This window comes from Camellia sinensis, chromosome 13 (genome assembly GCF_055761805.1).
Source record: "Camellia sinensis isolate YWXY chromosome 13, ASM5576180v1, whole genome shotgun sequence".
NCBI lineage: Eukaryota > Viridiplantae > Streptophyta > Magnoliopsida > Ericales > Theaceae > Camellia > Camellia sinensis.
In genome coordinates this window covers 27,500,009-27,519,422 of record NC_138973.1, presented here as the reverse complement: position 1 = coordinate 27,519,422, position 19,414 = coordinate 27,500,009, and the positions used below count along the sequence as shown (strand labels likewise).

General features: G+C 43.6%; 1 protein-coding gene across 6 annotated transcripts in view; it reads left to right on the top strand.

Moving 5' to 3' along the window:
* LOC114309643 (DNAse I-like superfamily protein) overlaps positions 1–19,414 on the top strand; it is a 46,009-nt gene that overhangs the window by 10,217 nt on the left and 16,378 nt on the right. For 2 of the 6 annotated variants that reach the window (XM_082903803.1, XM_028255432.2), the window contains exons 1-2: positions 6,410–7,687; positions 8,584–8,687. In XM_082903803.1, coding sequence (XP_082759929.1) covers positions 7,644–7,687; positions 8,584–8,687 — 148 coding nt within the window. In that variant the 5' untranslated portion in view covers positions 6,410–7,643. Of the gene's footprint in view, positions 1–6,409; positions 7,688–8,583; positions 8,688–19,414 lie in introns of those variants that run through there. The other 4 variants (XM_082903802.1, XM_082903801.1, XM_082903800.1 and 1 more) reach the window with 4 other exon arrangements.

Genomic DNA, 19,414 nt, shown 5'->3' with positions numbered 1-19,414 from the left:
GGACTTTGAAGAAGGGCAAGCACTTATCTGTCGCGCGGGAGATGAAGCGGTTAAGGGCTGCCACTCGGCCGGTGAGCCTCTGAACTTCTTTGACCGTCCGAGGTGACTGCATCTCGACCAAGGCTTTGATCTTCTCAGGGTTAGCTTCGATGCCGCGTTGGCTGACCATAAAGCCCAAAAATTTGCCAGATCCTACACCGAACGCGCACTTCTCTGGGTTGAGCTTCATCTGGTACTTACGCAGGGTGGTGAAGGTTTCTCGTAAATCAGTGAGGTGGTCGGAGGAGTATTTGCTTTTGACTAGCATGTCGTCGACGTAGACTTCCATATTCCGGCCTATTTGGTGATGGAAGATGGTGTTAACCAGCCGCTGATAAGTGGCCCCAGCATTCTTCAATCCGAACGGCATTACCCGATAATGGTAAGTACCGCGGTCGGTAATAAATGATGTGTGCTCCTGGTCGGATGTGTGCATTAGGATTTGGTTGTACCCAGAGAAGGCATCCATGAAGCTGAGCATTTGATGACCGGCGGTGGCGTCGACCAACAGATCTATGCGAGGGAGGGGGTAACTGTCTTTAGGACATGCTCGGTTCAAGTCCGAGTAGTCGACACAAAGCCGCCATTTGCCATTGTGTTTTCGGACGAGGACCACATTGGACAACCACCTAGGATAGTCCACATTTCTGATGAATTGGGCCTCGAGGAGCTTGTTAACTTCGGCGGCTATAAGGGTGTTGCGCTCCGGATGGAAGATGCGCTGTTTCTGGCGGTGGGGTCGAAAATGGGGTTCGATGCTAAGGCGATGGGTTATGAAGGAGGGGTCGATGCCTGGCATGTCAGAATGAGTCCAGGCGAATACATCTCTGTGCTCGGTTAAGAGGGCAGTAAGGTCGGCCTTGGCTTGAGCGGGTAATTGGCTGCCGATCTTGGCGGTTCTGATTGAATTGGTGGGATCAATGTTGACTTCAACAAGTTCCTCTACAGGTTCACCTCTGACCAGCTCGTCCTCGTCTCGGACGTCAAGCCCTTCGATGATCATGGCCTCTTTTAGCTTGACTTCTTTGAGTGAGGCGACATAACACTCCCTGGCTGTGGTTTGTTCGCCTTTGACGGTTCCGACGCCGAGGTCGGTGGGAAATTTCATGGCCAGATGGTATGTGGAAGTGATGGCTTGGAAGGTATTTAGGGCTGTGCGGCCAAGGATGATGTTGTAAGCGGAGGGGCAGTCGACCACGAGGAAGGTGAGCAGCTTAGTGGTCTGCCGTGGGTGCTCACCGATGGTGATAGGCAGATCGATGGAGCCGATGGAAGTCACTCGGTCTCCGGTGAAGCCGACCAGAGGGGTTTGGAGAGGGGACAGGCTCTCTTCCCCAACCTTGAGTTGGCGGAAGCAATTGAGGAAGATGATGTCCGAAGAGCTGCCGTTGTCTATGAGGACTCGTCTGACTTTGTAGTTGGAGAGGATGGCGGAAATGACAAGGGGGTCATCGTGTGGGTAACGGACTCCGGCACAGTCGGTATCAGTGAAGGTGATGGGTTCGATCCATTGTTTTGACTGTTTGGGAGGTCGGTCCACCGTCATTACTGCTTTGTCTGAGCCTTGTCTGATTTTTCTGAGTTCTGCCTTCTGGGCGGAGCGGGATGGCCCCCCGCAAGCAAGGCCTCCTGAAATGACTCTAATTTCGCCGACTGGTGGGGGGGGATTGCCCGGAGGTCGAGGCTGTGGTGGGGGGCGATCGCGGCCTTCGTTTGGTGGGTCTGGATTGCGGGGCGGTGTGCGTCGGCGATTGTTCCTGGGATGGTCAGTTCTTTGTCGCTGTGGGGGACGGGGGTCTGTGAATCGGCTGAGACGGCCCTGGCGGATGAAGGTCTCGATCTGGTCTTTGAGGTTAATGCACTCGTCGGTGGTATGGCCATGGTCTTGGTGGAAACGGCAGTATTTGGACTGATCTTTCCGGGTGGAAGGGCTTCGGGACGGTAGGGGCCATTTGAGGGGGTAATCCCGCTGGATCTGGTTTAGGACGTGATCCATAGGGGAGTTGAGAGGGGTGTACCGCTCGAACCGACCGGGCGGTCGGGTCGGAATCGATCAGTCAGTTCGGGGGGGGTGGTCATTATACTGGGCGGTTCTGGGCTCGGAGTCTTTCCTCTTCTCTCTGGGAGTCGGATTTTTAGGGGTTGGCTCTTGTCGAGCGGCCAGGGAATCTTCAGCATTCATGTATTTCTGAGCTTTGGATAGTAGGGTTGCCATGGTGGTTGGGGGGTTTTTGGAGAGGGAGAAGAGGAAGTCAGACGACCGCAGGCCGGCCATAAAGGCGGTGAGGATGACCTTGTCGTCATTTTCTGCTACTTGAAGGGCTTCGGTATTGAAACGGGTGACAAAGCTGCGGAGCGACTCCCCCTCTGTCTGACGAATGTTAAGGAGCTGGGTGGCCGGGCGCCTCTGACGCTGGGCTCCAATAAAATGGCTCAGGAAGGAGTCACTGAGGTGTTGAAAGGCGGAGACGGACTCCGCCGGTAGCTGGCTAAACCACAGCCGAGCTGATCCCTTTAGTGTCACTGGAAAAGCTCGGCACATGATCTCATCAGGAAAGGCATGGAGGACCATGAGGGTGCGGTAGGTTTCCAGATGGTCGACTGGGTCCGTCGTGCCATCGAAGGAGTCAATGGTAGGCATCTTGAATTTGGCAGGCAATGGTTTGTCGCGGATGGAGGCAACAAAAGGTGAGTTGGCGGTGGCCGAGGGCTTGTGCTGGATGTTCTGCATGACCCCTTGTAGTTGGAGTTTCATAGCTCGGATTTCAGCGTCCCAGAGGGGGGTGGTGTCGCCATGGTCGGCCAATGGAGGCTGGACGCTGCTAGCTTCCCCCTCAGGGGTCAGTACTGCAACCGGCGGGCGTGGAGGTGGTATGTTTTCATGTTGGGGAGGAAGGTGCTGTGAACCTTCTGGGTTAGGTGGAGGGGGCTGTGGAGCGGGATGGTCTGGGGCTGTTCCTTGGTTGGGGGGAACGTTTGGAGGTGGAACGGGGGGGTTTCTTTGGAGTAACGCATTGATCAGGGCCTGGTTTTGCTCGGCCATGCGGTTAATGCTGTTGGTGAGCTCGATGATGTATTGTGGTGGATTGATTGGGTGGGAGGGGTCTGTTTGGTGGCCGGAGGCATTGTGGTGAGAAGCCATGGACCTAGTCGTGACCATGCACCTAGATGGGCAAAAAGGAGAGGTGATAGCGAGAAGGGAGGGCTCCGGCGGTAGTGAACACAACTACCGCGCGAATAAACCAGTAACTTCCCACAGACGGCGCCAACTGATGATGTATCGATTCCCGGGTGGATGGGTCGGACCGGCCCAGGTTCTCCAGACTCCGGCTCAGGAAGGCTGGCTCCGTCAGATGACCTGCAAGCAAGTTCAGGGGGGGAACGGGGTAGTCCCCCAGTGAACCCTCCGGTGCAAGAATTAGAAGAGCAGAGTATGAAAAGACTGTATATCGAGAGATCAAGAGAGAGAGAGCAACCTAACCTTCTTTTTTTTCTCTTATCCTTGCTTATATCCTTTGGTCATCATTTTTCCTGTCTCTTGTGACGTGCTTTTTCCGCCGAAAGCCTGTGCCATAGCTCATCTTGTTTAGGGTGATGGAGGCTCTGTTCCGGCGGGGAGTGCTGTTGTAATAAATGCTGTGATGGGTTGCATTAATGGTGATGTGTTGTGATAATAACTCTGCAGATCTTTGTCTGCTGATGTGGCCCGTGTCCCACCTGCCGTGTGCCTAAATGCCGTTGGCCCTTCATGTCTAGGTGGCCTCCAGCTGTTCTGGGCCTTGTCACCCAAGCAACCGGGTTGTGCCATTGGCCCCAAGCACTGGGTTCGGGGTGGTTTACCGTGGGCCGTGTGCCTTGTGGGCCTATCCATGTCAAGTACCATTATGACATATCTACAGATAAGATAGACATGCTTATGCACACATACATATAATACAAATGTTTTGATCTGCTAATATAAGGAGCTATATAATCGAAATTTTCATTTGGGTTCTTGAATTTTGCCTTTATAAAAGCAGATTCGAGAGAGAACGAGAGTCCAGTGCTCATATGGATTACCTGGAACTTGAAGAGAGAGAGAGAGAGAGCAAGCATGAATTCTTGAATTTTGTTTTATCCATATTATTTCATATTAAAATTACATTAAAAAATGAAAAGGTTACCTCAATATCAATTCAAAGACGCAGAAAAATTGCACACCAGACAATCTTGTCGGTTTGTGCGTATCTTCTTAAGTTTAAGTTTGACTTCTCAACTGAATTGGAAAATTATAAATATTTTCTTATTAAAAAATTTTATTTAACAAAATTAATTAAAAAATAAAATTTCTAACTGTTCACCTATAAAATAATAAAATTATATGAATTATTAATTAAAATAAAATTTTGACATTATTAAAAATTATTAATTAATTTGATGATTTATTAATAAAATGATCTATTTGTTATGAAATTATAAATCTTAGGAGATATAATATAATTTCTAGAACCACAAAAAATAATTTGTAATTTAAGTAAATCTTAGAGAAGGTGTTTATAATTTATCCAAACTTAAACTAGTCAAGCATAAATAGATTGTAAAACTCCCTCGAAGTTTTAAGTAAAGGTTAAACAGTTTATTATATATGTATTTTGACTCAGTTCATTTGTAATATTATCACGGTATGTATTTTTTTTTCCTTAATTTTTTCAAAGATTTTATTTCTTATCAAACTATTTGTACTTTTAAGAAATGGAAATAATATATATTCGTTTTTTATTATCCTAAGCTGATTTAGAGAAAAAACCTAACTAGAAGTCATTTCTTCTTTCCAGTGAATACTGAAGGCCCTTGTGACACTTTAAATATTTAATTAATTTTGATATCATGTTAATATCACCAAAACATATATACATAATAATATATTTAATTTAATAGTTATATGTGTTAAAATGTAATTTAATTTAAATTATCAATTATTGTGTTTTACTAAAATATAATGTAATTATTAAGTTAGTTTGGCCAAAGTGAAATTTAGGTGAAAAGTGGCGATTTGGCTGGAGACCTCCATATTAAGCCACTTGTGCAGCCTTACATAGAAGGTGCTTCAAACAAAGTTCGCGCAATCGCCAATAAAGAAATTGCTCTAAAACTCCTTATGTTGTGTTTAGTTAAGGAGTTTGAGGAGAGATTTAGAAATAAAAATAGAAAAGGCTTGTGAAATGTAAATAAATAAAATATACCTATATTTCAACTAATTTCACACACCTTTTCTCTTTCCCTTTCCAAATTCCTCCCCAAATCTCCCAATCAAACACAGTGTTAGAGAAAAAGATTCATCATCGGGCAGAAGATATCCAAGATGAAAGAGTAGAAGAGGCCAAGTGGAGGGTAGCCAACTGCGAGATATAGAGGCATTTTAGCAAGCAGTCAAGCAAAAGTCTCGAATGGAATTTTGGGACAACATATTAACTTTTTTTAATTTAAATAGAAGATACCTCTGGAGCCAAGATTAGGAGTTTGTTTTGGCCGATGAAAGGTTTGGGCTAATGAGGCCTTTCTTTAGATTCATTTCCATAGTCGAGTGATTTGACCTATTGATTTGAAATCGATTTTACTTCATTTAAATCCCTTACGATTAATTGTTAGAAGAGTTTTCACCAAACCCGGTTACTGTTTTTCGGGCCCAGCTACTGAGGTAAGGGAAAATGATCCGCTTGATGAATAACCATCGAATAGATAATCCCATCCGACCTAGCTATCATAATGCATCCCGATGCCAAAGCTTCCTGAACCTATTGAAGCAAGGAATACTAGGATCAGGGAGCTAGCATCCCTTGCCCTCTATCAATTGCTCACTGTCATCCCAACCGAACAAAAAAAGGAATAGAACCGGGGGCACACTTCCTATTTGTTCTCATCTCATTGTGACCATCGATAGCTTTCTCTATTGAAATGGAAACCCTGGTTCTATCTTTCTCAATTCGTTGATTGACGGCCACCCAATTTCTAATGATAGATAAATGAGATAGAAGAGGGGTTAAGGGACGTCAAAGATACAAAAACAAAAACTACATGTCATACATACGTCAAACGGTAGGGCCAATTACAAACAGTCATTAAGGCAATCCCCAATCTTGCTCAGCTCGGGGCGATCACTTGAACAGGGTGTGATTGATTGATCTACATCAATAATTTTGGAGTGCATCTGTAGAATAGAGAGAGCATGTACCACACTCCTACTATACTAGGGTTGTCACGACCCAATCTCAGGTGCTTAGTCTGGATTCGCAACTAGCTAATTAATTCTAATTTTAACAAATTAAGTGGCGCTGGCAGAGACAAGATAAAGTAGTAAAATAGTTAAATAGGTAAATAAATAATCAAAATACTCAATAATTTTTTCTTTATAAAAAAAAAACATTCGTCGAGACTTTTATTTATTTTATTGATGATCAAACAATTATATAAAAAGAAAAAAAAAGTCCACATTAAGTCCCGTGCTAGTCCCATTACACAAAGTTACCACTTTTCTTTACATATCATCACCTGAAAGAGTACAACAGCTATAAGCACATAGCCGGGTGAAAAATATTATATTGAGAGTATAAGGGTATAAAATCACCATAGATAATTATTTAGGCCAAACAGAAAATAGTTTGGTGTGAGTAAATCATTTAAATAACATAAACAAAATGCAGACTTATAGTAAAATAATCATAACTACGGTACAAAACAGAATAGGGAGTCAATGGATCCATGACAAACAGAAGGTCACAAAATGACTAATCAAAGGCCAATGGTTATTTAAGTGCATAGGACCGTCAAAGGGTCGCTAAAGTGACAATTCATAGAGCCAATGGTTATTTAAGTCTCCAAGGCATGAGACTCCCATGCCACAAAAATAAATGTTTATATACTCATTATCCAATAATTTCTAAAATTTAAATAATCATATTCATGAGTTTTAATTTTAAGCAAATAGGGTTCGTAAAATAATTAACGTAATTGAAATATTAATATAATTTATAAAACATGAATTATATAAATAATTTTTGATAACTCAAAATATACGTAAAATATTTTATAATGATTCAAGATATTAGGCCTCGTTTGATAGAGCTGTGAGAAAATGATTATACCTTATAACTTAAAGGCTTATAACTTATAGTTGTGAATATAAGCTGATTTTTGACTTATAAGTTAAGCTTCCCCTCCCCTACTCAAAGAATAAGTTGATATTTGACTTACAAAAAATTATAAACTGTATTGTTAAGCTGAACCAAACACATTACAATAATTTAAATTAAGTTAAAAACTGAAATAAACTAAAAATAAACCCTACCAAATAAGCCATAATATTACTCTTATTATTTCCTTGCTATTTTTCTCTTATCTTTCCGAGGCCCTCTCTTGCTTACTACTTCTGCGGTTGAATTTGCTTGCCACTCAACTTCTATGTATTGCGACTGCACCTAGGGTTGGATCAAGGGTCTTGGTCACTTTAAATTTACAGGCCTTGTGGACCAAAGAAAATTAATGGGCCTCAGACCCCAAATAGCGGTCTCACTCTGAGAAATAAGCCACGATTAAGCTTAAAGCCTTCACACTGCTCAATTCAAATCATGCTGAAGGTTGCTTCCTCTCTTCCCCGCCTCCCTCTCCCAAGGTCTGCAATTTCTCTTCTCTCCTCTCTCTCTCTCTCTCTCTCTCTCTCTCTCTACATATATATGTGTGTGTGTCTGCGTGGAATATCTATTTCTTTTACATTCGAATTTCTCTTTGTTTTTTTACGATTTGGAAAACTTGTTGGTTTTTAATTTGTTTGTGATTGACCTCTTGAGCTTGACTATTACGGGTGAATAGTAGTGCTGAATCTGTATTTTCATTTTCTTTCGTTTTTCTTGGTAACCAAACGGAGGCTAAAGCTATTATTACTGTCTGAGAATTAGTTTTGAATTGGGATGTGACTCGTGAATGTGAGCTGAGGTCCAAAGCTTGATTGTCTAATTTATTCGGAGATTGATACTTTATTTGCTTGGTGTTTTGCTAAAAATCTATAACCTAGTTGAATTGTCCAGAAAGTTCTTACCCAAAAAAGAAAAAAAAAGAAGAAAGAAAGTACATTCTTCACCAGAAAACAGTTCTCATTTTGTATCTGTTTTCAAATTGTGAATCAATTATAGCAAAATGAAGGAAATGGGTACACGTAGCCGACCCATGTAATTGGGAGAAAGGCTTGTTGAGTTGAGTTGAGTTGTCAACCATGTTGGTTATATTATGAGATTAGAGTTTCTTAGTATGTCTGGTTCGTGGATTTGGGGAGGGAATCCATGAACCAGACACAACCTTAATGTTGTGTTTGGTTGGGGGATTTGAGAAGGGATTTGGAAAATGAAAGGGAAAAGGTGTATGAAATTATGTGAAATGTAGATATATTTTATTCACATTTCACCTACCTTTTCTATTTTCCTTTCAAAATCCCCCAACCAAACACAGCGTAAGGAAATGTTAGTATCTATTTTTATCATTTGGGATTGAAGTGTGAGCAATTTTTTTGTGTAGAAGAATTTTTGTGAGCAAAATGAGCACGACAGCAGCAGCGCCTTTATGTCCGAAATTTATTCCAGTGGAACATAGTGAAATTACTTCAATAAGTAAACCTGATGGTATGTGTCATTAATAGTTCATTTCAGAAAGACTCTAGCTTTATATATCATTTTTTATGACTATCATCAATACAAATGGTTGCTTGATACAGGTGTTTGGTTCTTTCCTTCCATATTTCAAACTTCTATTATTGCATAATTTTCTTGATTAAATATCATCTAGGTTTTTTATTTTTTATTTTTTTTGTAGGCATCAATTATCTTCTACTTGTGTATACTATTCTTATATTTGATAATATTTGCTTGATATATGCTTTTCTGTTAGAAGAGTTCAGGAAATGGAGGCAAAATTGTGTATCTAATCATGAATCATATCTATGCTTTGGTTTCTTTTGCCTTTTCCTTTCCTTACTTTAGATGTATGTTGTTTTGGTGCTGAGAGGGAGATTTATAATCTAGCTTTGGGCCGTGGAGGAAGTCGGACTGGATAGGGCTGAGCACATTTGGGCCGAGCTAATTTGGGCCTGTTCCGAGTGGGTTTCACTCGTTCGTGGCTCGGACCCCCTGCTTAGGTCGAGCTAACTGGGGCTTCCCTGGAGTTGATCTTGCTCGGTCGAGGCCCAGGCCCAGGCCCAGGCCCAGGCCCGAGGTCCAGGTTCCATGGGTCGCATGCGTAGCTCGGCGGGAAATGTCTTCTATTCATCGGCCGACCTGCCTTGAGCTCGGCTCTGCTGGAATGCTACTGAGCTCGGCCGTTATGGGGCTCGGCGAGTGGAGCACTCAGGCACGTTACGCAGCACAGTCGTGGAAGGCCGAGGTAATGCCGTCGGGCTGCCGAGTTCCCGCTAATGTTGTCTGACGGTTTGGTTAGGTGGTGTTCGCTGGATTTGTGCTGACAGATGGGAGAGCAGTTCCATGTGTCGAGAGACTAATGGGTGCAGAGTTGAGCACAGAAAGTATATAAGCATGACTGCGCCCCCTATGCTAGGGATCAGTGTTTTAAAAAGCGCGCTTAGGCGCGCGCCTAAGCCCAAGGCGACATGAAGCGCAACAGTGCGCCTCAAACATGGCGAGGCGAGGCGAGGCGACATGGGCAAGGCGCAGGTGAGGCGACGAAGCGTGCGCTTTATAATAAAGCTCGAGGTGTGCGCTTCATGAGCTTCAAGTGTATTTCACTCCAACAGCCCCCTATCTGTTTACTGTGTGGATAACACATGGGATGACATCTCAATTACATTATAAAATGATAGAAACGTGGGTCAACAACAGAGCAAAAACATTTAAAAATGCCCTAGTGGAGAAGAAGAAGAAGAAGCGACGTGAAGAGTATAACACACGCCAAATACACAGGTTCTCTTCTCCTCTCTCTCTTCTCCCCTTCTCTCTTCTCCTATTCTTCTTTTCTCTCTTCTCTGGTTCTCTTCTTCTCTTCTCCTCTGGTTCTCTCTCTTCTGGTTATACCCTGTTTGTTTGTTTTTGTTTTTGTTTTTTTTTTCTTCTCTTCTCTGGTTCGATTCTACTCCTCCTCCTCTGGTTTGATTCTTCTCCTCTGCTCTGCCTCTGTTATACTCTTTTTTTTTTTTTTTCTTTCTTTCTTCTGGTTCAATTCTTCTCCTCTTCTTCTCTTCTCCTATTCTCTGCCTCTGTTATACCTTGTTTTTTTTTTTTTCCCTTTTCTTTTCTTCTAGTTTTATTCTTCTTTGACTGTTCTGGTTCGGGATTCATTTTTTGTATGCTATCCGTTTCATTTGCCTAGAGAAACAGCAAAAATTGTGTTCTATTTTTTTATTTTATTTAAGAATTTTGTTATACTGACTGTTCTTTTTTTTTTTTTTTTTTTTCTTTCCCATCAAAAATTGACTATTCTTTTTTCTTTTCTTTTTTTTTCTTTCCCATCAAATATGATGTTATGGTCAAGAATTTGTCTAAGTTGATAGAACAGGGTGATTAGTGCATTTCATAGAGACTTCCAGTTTCATACAAAAGGTAAAGCATATATTGATATTTGTTCTTGTTATTTGTAATGTTGAACAAATTACAGACAAGATTTTTTTTTTGAAAGAGAACTTCAAATTTGTAAATTTAAGCATCACTGTTGTTTAATAAAAACAAAAGCTTCCCAATTAAACCTCATTGATCCAAGATTTGAACACTGAATTACAGACAAAAACAAAAACAAAAACTGGACATAACAAAAATCCAGGATTGAAGAAAGTCAACAGATAAGCCTCATTGATACAAGATTTGAACACTGAATTACACTGAATTATAGCCAAGATTTGAACTTTTGAACATTGATACAAGATCTTTAATTGGACGAATAACATAAAGATAAACTGAGAATGTTCAGCAAGTTATGGCTATCTAAGTTCTGCATTTTTTGGAAATAAATATCTTAGTTTTGGACCATTTTGAAGCTTTTCTCTGTTTCTTGAACCTTTTTTTTCCTCTTCTTCTGCTTTGACTGTTCTGCTTCTGTTCTTCTCTTCTCTCTCTTTTTTGGTTCTTTTCTCTGTGCCTCTGTTCTACTCTCTCTTTTTTTTTTTTGCTTTACTGTGTTGGTCTTCTTTCCTTCTCGTCTTCTTCTCCTCTTCTCTGCTCTGCTCTAATTTGTTCTTCTTCTCTTGCTCTGTTTTTTTTTTCCACCTCTGTGCTGCTCTTTTTCTTTTCCCTGTCAAAATAATAATAATAAAATGAACACTGAATCAGTGTTTATAATCTCAATAGGTACATACATAAAATGACAACACCCGAGAGTGGAAAAAAAGATCCGGCATGGAAGTATGCAACAATGGTAAATCCTGTAAATCTAAGCAAGTTCAAGTGTAATTTTTGTAGAAAAGAGATGAATGGGGGTGTTTTCCGAGTTATGCAACATCTTGTTGGAGGGTATAGGAATGTACTTAAATGTCCTAGATGCCCAACTGAGGTTAGTAATGAGGTGGCTGATTATATGGCCAAAAAAAAGCAACTGAAGGATCAATTGAACTTGATGCCTGACTTTGATGAAATGATCAACGAAGAAGATTTTGAGGATGAGGATGATGTTGTAGAAATCTCTCCACATGGTAAACAGCCTGTTCCTATTCAAGGTTCTACTCGAAAAACTACCTCTGCTTCTATTTGATTGAAACCTAAAAAGCCTAGGAAGATAGGGCCCATGGATTGTTTCTTCACACCTGAGCCAGAGTTAGTGGTGCAAAAAACAAAAGGCAAGGGAAAGCAAATTAAAATTGATGAAAATGATCCTTATAGAAAAGTGTTAATGGAGAGGGCCTATGTCAGAATTGCAAGATGGATATATGATACTGGAATTCCGTTTAATGTAGTCAATAATGAAAGTTTTGCCCCAATGATTGAAGCCATAGGACAATTTGGTCCAGGTTTGAAACCACCAAGTTACCACATGATACGGATTCCTTATCTCAAGAAAGAAGTGAATCATGTCCATAAGTTGATGAAGGAGCACAAAGAGGATTGGGCAAAGTATGGATGTTCTATAATGTGTGATGGGTGGACGGATAGGAAGCATAGAACTTTGATTAATTTCTTGGTGAATTGTCCTAGAGGAACCATGTTTCTTGAGTCTATTGATGCATCTAGTTACTCAAAGGATGCAAACAAGATTTTTAGCTTGCTTGACAAGTTTGTTGACAAAATTGGAGAAACTAATGTGGTCCAAATTGTCACCGACAGTGCTGCGGCAAATGTATTGGCAGGTAAAATCCTCTAGCTCTATTGCAAATAGTGTGCTTTTGTTTTGGTTCTATAATCTATTTGTTTAAAGTAGTATGTTATAAACTTGCAACTTGTAATCTTATAGGGAAGTTTTTGGAGGCAAAGAGACCCCACTTGTATTGGACACCTTGTGCAGCCCATTGCATGGATTTAATGTTGGAAGACATTTTCAAATTATCCAATTTTAAGAAGACATTTGAAAGGGCAATTGAGGTACACGGTTATATTTATAATCGTTCATCTTTGTTGAATATGATGAGGAGTTTCACTCAATTGAAGGAGTTAGTGAAGCCTGCTAAAACCCGATTTGCAACAACTTTCTTAATTTTGCAAAGACTTTATCAACAAAGGAACAACTTGAGGAAGATGTTTACTTCGGAGGAGTGGACCAAAAGCAAATGGGCAAAGGAGCCGCAGGGTAAGAAGACAGTTCAAATAATGCTAATGCCTTCATTTTGGAATCATGTTCACCTTGCCCTGCAGTTTTCATGTCCTCTTGTTCATGTACTAAGAATGGTTGATGGTGAAGAAAAGCCTCCAATGGGATATATTTACGAGGCTATGGATAGGGCTAAAGAAGCTATTGCAAATGCATTCGATGGAAAGGAAGAGAAGTATAAAGAGATCTTTGAAATCATTGATCAAAGGTGGGACATTCAATTGCATCGCCCTTTGCATGCTGCTGGGTTTTATTTAAATCCTAGTTTGTTTTACAAAGATCCAAATGCTGCAAAGGACAAAGAAATCATGACAGGCCTATATCAATGTATATCAAGGTTGATCCCAACACTAGAGGTCCAAGATAAAGTTTGTGCAGAATTAACTAAGTATGAGAAGGCTGAAGGACTTTTTCAGATTCCTATGGCAATTAGACAAAGAAGTACAAGGGTACCAGGTAATCATTTACAATGTTCTATTCTAGTAGTCAATACCTTTTACTTCAAAATGTTTGCTAAGTGCTAACTAATTATCATGATCAGCTGATTGGTGGAGTTCTTTTGGTCATGAAACTCCTGATTTGCAAAAATTTGCCATCAAAATACTTAGTCTTACTTGTAGTTCATCTGGCTGTGAGAGAAATTGGAGTGTGTTTGAACATGTGAGTACCCCTTGTCAAATCTAGTAGTGAATTCCAAAAACAAATTCAGTTATATACAAATTTAAATGCTTTTTTATTTATTGTTGCAACTTCACAGCAAAAAAAGAAATAGGCTTGCTCAAAAACGTCTCAATGATTTGGTGTTTGTGAAGTATAATAGAGCATTGAAGCATCGATACATGAAACGTGCCAATATTGATCCCATCTCTTTGAAAGATATTGATGAGAGCAATGAATGGTTGATTGGGAGGATGGAGAATGAGCTTGTGTTTGATGATGATTCTTTGGGGTGGGATGATGTTGCTGTAGCTGCTAGAGTTGAGGAGAGTAACCAAAGAACTAGATCAAGCACAACTAGGACAACACACCAACAACTTGTAGATGAAGAAGATGAATGGGAAGATGAAGATGAGGCTGAAGAGGAGGATGTGGATGGATACAAATCCAATGATGATGATGATGGAGGAGATGAAGTTCTTCATGTTGATGATGATGTCTATTAAGTTTTGAGTACAATTATGCAACTACAGGGCTTATATATTTTAATTTCCTTTTTGAATCACAAGTTAGAAGTTTAGTTGCATTGAATTATGTGGATGATGATTTTAGTACATAAGGTTTTTGGTGGATGTGATTATGAATGTCATACTTTATACCTTTTGTTGGATATTTATACCTTTTAATATACTACATATATTTGTTATGTTAAAAATTTTGCTTATTTTATAATTTTGCATTGCTTTTATTATGTGCGCCTTGCCTCGCGCCTCGCGCTTAGGCTCCAGGACACCTTATCGCCTCGGTGCGCCTGGAGCCTTTTAAAACACTGCTAGGGATGGAATATCATTTGGTGAGAAACACTCATTGTGATATATCTCTCTCTTCCTCTCTTTCTCCCTGAGTGTGTGTGCTAACTTGACCGTCGGAGGGGTTTTTCGGCCACACACCGCCGGGTAGCTCACCGCCGTTGTGCTTGCAGGTTGATTGGATAGACAAGGAGCTTGGACGAAAGGAGTACGGGCTCCGCAGAATATTTGCTCCCCGTATAATTGGCGCTGCCTGTGGGAAGCTTGATAAACAAAACCTTGTCCTCCAAGCTCATCTGATCGCCTTCTATGGCGAACAACGACGAAATACCGTTGTCCGCCATCGACGGTGTTACCCCGGAGTCAGCCAGACGGAGAGACGGACTCCCCGCCGTTCCAAACATGGCAGACCTGGAGACTTTCCTAGGTGGACATTCAAGAGACGCGCATGATAAGCGCGCTAGAAGTTTTGGTCACTCGCGGAGCCCAGACGGACATCGACGGCGCAGAGAATCGCACGCTAGACGTCTAGAGCACAAGTTAAGGGACCAAGACGCCGTCATTCGGAGAATGGCGGCGAAGATGGAAGCTCTCAAACGGCATGTCAAAGGGAAGGGTGTTGCTGGAGTGGGAGACCACAGTGAGCGCACCCAACCACGCCGTTCAGGCAGTCAGAGCCAGCGGCACACTCCCTCCTTTTCTATCACCAGAAGTTACAGGGTTGGAGATTCCAACACGTCAGTAGAGAAGTCTAGCACGCAAGATAGTGCCTATCAACCCTCACGTCTGGCGACGATGTCGAGATATTCCTACTTCGCTCGCTCAGAGGACTTGAGGGTAGTCTTGAAGGAGCGGGCTCGTCGGCGAGAGACTCAAAGGGTGCTGGCGCTCCAGCGGTTATCTTACGGGGGTCACGCCAGTGAAGAGGTCATAATGTCACCACCCCGCCCAGCCGTGCCTCTCTTTCTAGACACAGATTTGGCGAGGCTGAACGCCACCCCCTGTTCCCTTGAGATAGAAACCACATCGCTCCCCGCGGTCTTTCCCCAGCCCAAGTTTACGCTCTACGACGGAAAGACCGACCCACCCGTGCATGTAAGCCACTTCCGGCAGGTCATGGTCAGACATAGGCGCAATGACGTTCTTATGTGCCTTATCTTCCAGTCGAGTTTAGGCGAGCTGGGCTTGAAATGGTTTGAGAGGTTGCCGGAAGGAAGCATCGAAAGGTGGCAGCAGTTGGCGGAAGCCTTTGTGACTCGTTTCAAGACCAACACTAAAACGCCAAAGAAGGTGGACCACCTTCTCAGTGTCAAAATGGAGTCGAGCGACACACTCAAGGCATACAACTCCAGATACTGGGAAACCTTCAATGAGATTTTAGATTGCCCGATCAAACCTGACAATCACCCAATATAAGCGCAGTTTCCCGGTTGGACATAGGCTGCGGGACTCGCTTACCATGAACCAGCCGACATCCATAGGCCAACTAATGCAGCTCATCAATAAGCACATTCGAGTAGAGGATGATGCGGCGGCGTCCACCGCGAAGACAACTTCGGTGGTAACAGACAAGAGGTCGGCTGGCAAGGTACACGCGGTCGGACAGGAGACTAACCGTCCAAATGATCGCGCCGAAGAATCTGACTGTGGGTCAAATCATCGAAACCGGGGAAGGGGTCGTCGGAATGACCGAGCTGAATACCCCCGCGATGACGTAATTGATGCTAACAGAAGGTTGAAAGCTCGGACGGGCATCACTACAGTCTTTAAGATTCCAATCTATCGCATACTTAGTGAAATCCGTGACGAGGATTACGTCCGGTTTCCTGCTAAGTTAGGCGACGCGCAAAAGGGCTTTAATCCGCGGTACCACTGCACATGTCACCGGGAGCGAGGACACCGGACAGAGGACTGTTTGCCTCTGAAGCAACACTTGGAGGAGTTAGTCGCAGCTGGACACTTAGATCTTTACATTGATGGGGGTGTTAAGGCCGCACATCCCGCCCCGGCTGATCCGCATGGACCGGATGACTTGGAGGCGCCCCCTCAAGGAGTGGCTAATGTGATCCACGGCATAGTAGAGCCGGCGCGTGTATGCAAGCTCCGGGTAATGATCAAAAAGGAGGAACACATGAGGGAAGTTTTGTCAGTCCAGCCCGTGGTCAAAAGGGAGAAAACCGAGGAAAAAGACGTGATTAGTTTCTCCACAAGGGACCTAGAGCGCATTCAAACGCCACATAACGACGCCCTAGTGGTCACCCTCCGCGTCAAAGAGTTCGATGTCAAGCGTATCTTGATTGACCAGGGAAGCTCGGTTGAAATTATGTACTACGACGTATTCAAACAACTCAAACTCCGAGATACAGACTTGGCTCTGGCAACTTCGCCACTGGTAGGTTTCAACTCGCAACTGGAGTGGCCTTTGGGAAAAATAATTTTACCGGTCAAAGCCGGATCCGTGGTCAAGCAGGTGGAGTTCTGGGTATTGCAGGTGCCGTCTACATACAATCTGATACTCAGTAGGGGCTGGCTTCACGTCATGCAGGCTGTCGCATTGACCTACCACCAGGTTATGAGATTCCCCTCGGCTATAGGGGAAATTGAGAAAATTTGGGGCGATCAAGTCATGTCGAAGCAATGCTTCGTGATAGTGAATGGGAGCTGAGCTGCCAAAGGCTTCGTGCAAATGATTGAAGGCCCAGAAGACCAGAGTGTCCTTGATGACGTGGGCACCAGGGCCGAGGACAAAGCTGTTGAAGAATTGGTAGAAGTACGGATCGACACGGAAAGTCCAAACAAGTTCTTTTTGCTTGGATCAAGCCTGACCGCTCAAGAAAGGACCGCGATGGTAGAGTTCTTGATGGCAAATATCGAAATCTTTGCATGGTCGCCCTACGACATGCCTGGCATCGATCCAAATTTTATTTGCCACCAACTCAATGTTTTCCCTTATGCACGGCCAGTCATTCAAAGAACAAGGAGATCGGCTCTTTATCACGCCGAGGTAGTCGCGGAGGAGGTACGGAACTTGCTTGAAGCACGGGCTATTTGGGAAGTGCACTACCCTCGGTGGATTTCAAACACGGTCGTAGTACCCAAGAAGAATGGGAAGTGGCGAGTTTGCGTCGACTACAAGACCGTCAACCGAGCTTGCCCAAAAGACAACTTTCCTCTGCCCAGAATAGACCAGCTGGTGGATTTAACGGCCGGACATAAAAGGCTCAGTTTTTTGGATGCCTACCGCAGTTATCATCAGATTGCCATGCATGGCCCCGACCGTGAGATAACCCCTTTCACCACTCCAAGGGGACTCTTCTGCTATCGCGTCATGCCTTTTGGTTTGAAGAACGCCGGGGCAACTTTCCAAAGGATGGTGACCAAAATGTTCGCCCCTCTGCTAGGCTGGACGATGGAGGCTTACATCGATGACATGGTAGTCAAAAGCAGGCATCAGGCAGACCATTTGTCCGACCTAGCCGAGATGTTCGCCATTCTCAAACAGCACGAGCTATGCCTAAATGTGTCCAAGTGTGTCTTCGGCGTGGGATCCGGGAAATTCCTAGGCTTCCTAGTCACAAACCGAGGCATCGAGGCAGACCCCACAAAAATCAAAGCCATACAAGAATTAAAGCAGCCCAACTTGGCGAAGGACGTGCAGCATCTGGCCGGAATGGCCGCCGCGCTTAATCGATTCATAAGCCGGTTATCAGACTGCTGCCGCCCTTTCTTTCGAGCCCTGAAATCCAAGTTTTCGTGGGACGAGGAATGTGACAGGGCTTTGGCCGAGCTAAAGGCGTATCTGTCTTTTGCTCCATTATTGGTGACACTAAAGCCCGGCAAAGAACTCTACCTTTATCTGGCCGTTGCTCAGCATGCAGTTAGCGCAGTGCTTGTCCGGTCAGAAGGAATCCAGCATTTCCCCATCTACTACGTGAGCAAAACCTTGCTACCGACAGAGTCGAGATACTTGCTGCTGGAAAAACTTGCCTTGCCGTTGATGATGGCCTTCAGGAAATTGGCGCACTATTTTTATGCTCACACAATCATCGTTTTGACCGAATTCCCACTCAAAGCCTTGTTCGAGCGGGCGGATTTCTCCGGTCGAATCCTCAAGTGGGCGGTCGAATTGGGACAATTCGACGTCAAGTTCCAACTCCGAACTCCCATAAAAGCACAGACATTGGCCAATTTCGTTGCTGAATTCTCATCTGGAATTCATCCAGTATGCCCGGTGGATCTTGCCACGGCAGCCGAGGAGGTGAATGCAGGCTCGCCAGAAATTGCACAGCAGGGCGATGTTGGCGACGCGGAACTCGCGCGCCCCGCCATAGAACCTTCAGCCGGCATAGTACTGCAACCCGGTGATGCGACACCGGACTTGGGCATAGCAGATCAACCTGTTGGGTCCGGTGCTGCATTGCCGAGGGGGGATGAAATGGAACCGAACAGCAGCGAACCAGAAACCGAACAGCCGAGCGACCGTGATCCCATCGACCTTCAAGCCCCCCAGGACCCCTTAAGAGTGTTGGAAGCTCTTTGTCGGTGAAATGTGGAAACTTTTTGTAGATGGAGCCTCAAATCGTCACGGTGCCGAGCTGCACATAGTTTTGATCTCCCCAGATGGTCTGACCATCGAACACTCTATCACACTCGGATTCCCTGCGTCAAACAATGAGGCTGAGTACGAGGCGTTGTTGGCCGGACTTAAAAGCATGCTCCAGTTGCGCGCATTCGAGCTGATGGTTTACAGCGACTCCCAACTTGTTGTCAACCAAGTGTTTGGGGTCTACGAAGCTAAAGATGACAGAATGGCAAAGTACCAAGCTCTGGTAAGAGACCACATTAAGCGATTCCAGGCGATAAGGGTCCAACAAATTGGACGGGAAGAAAACGGCCGCGCGGATGAGTTAGTCGGTCTGGCTTCCATGGTCGACAGAACTGTTAGCATATTATATTAGCCGAAAGTGTTAGCATATTATATTAGCCGAAAGTTACACTAGGGTCTGTATGTCTGTAATCATTTTATGCCCTTAGGGATCATATTGTAATTGCCTTTATTGTAAACCCTAATCTTCATTTATAAATAGGGGGTGATATTCTATCATACCCTAAGCTGGTTACTCAAGCTTCCTGGTATCAGAGCA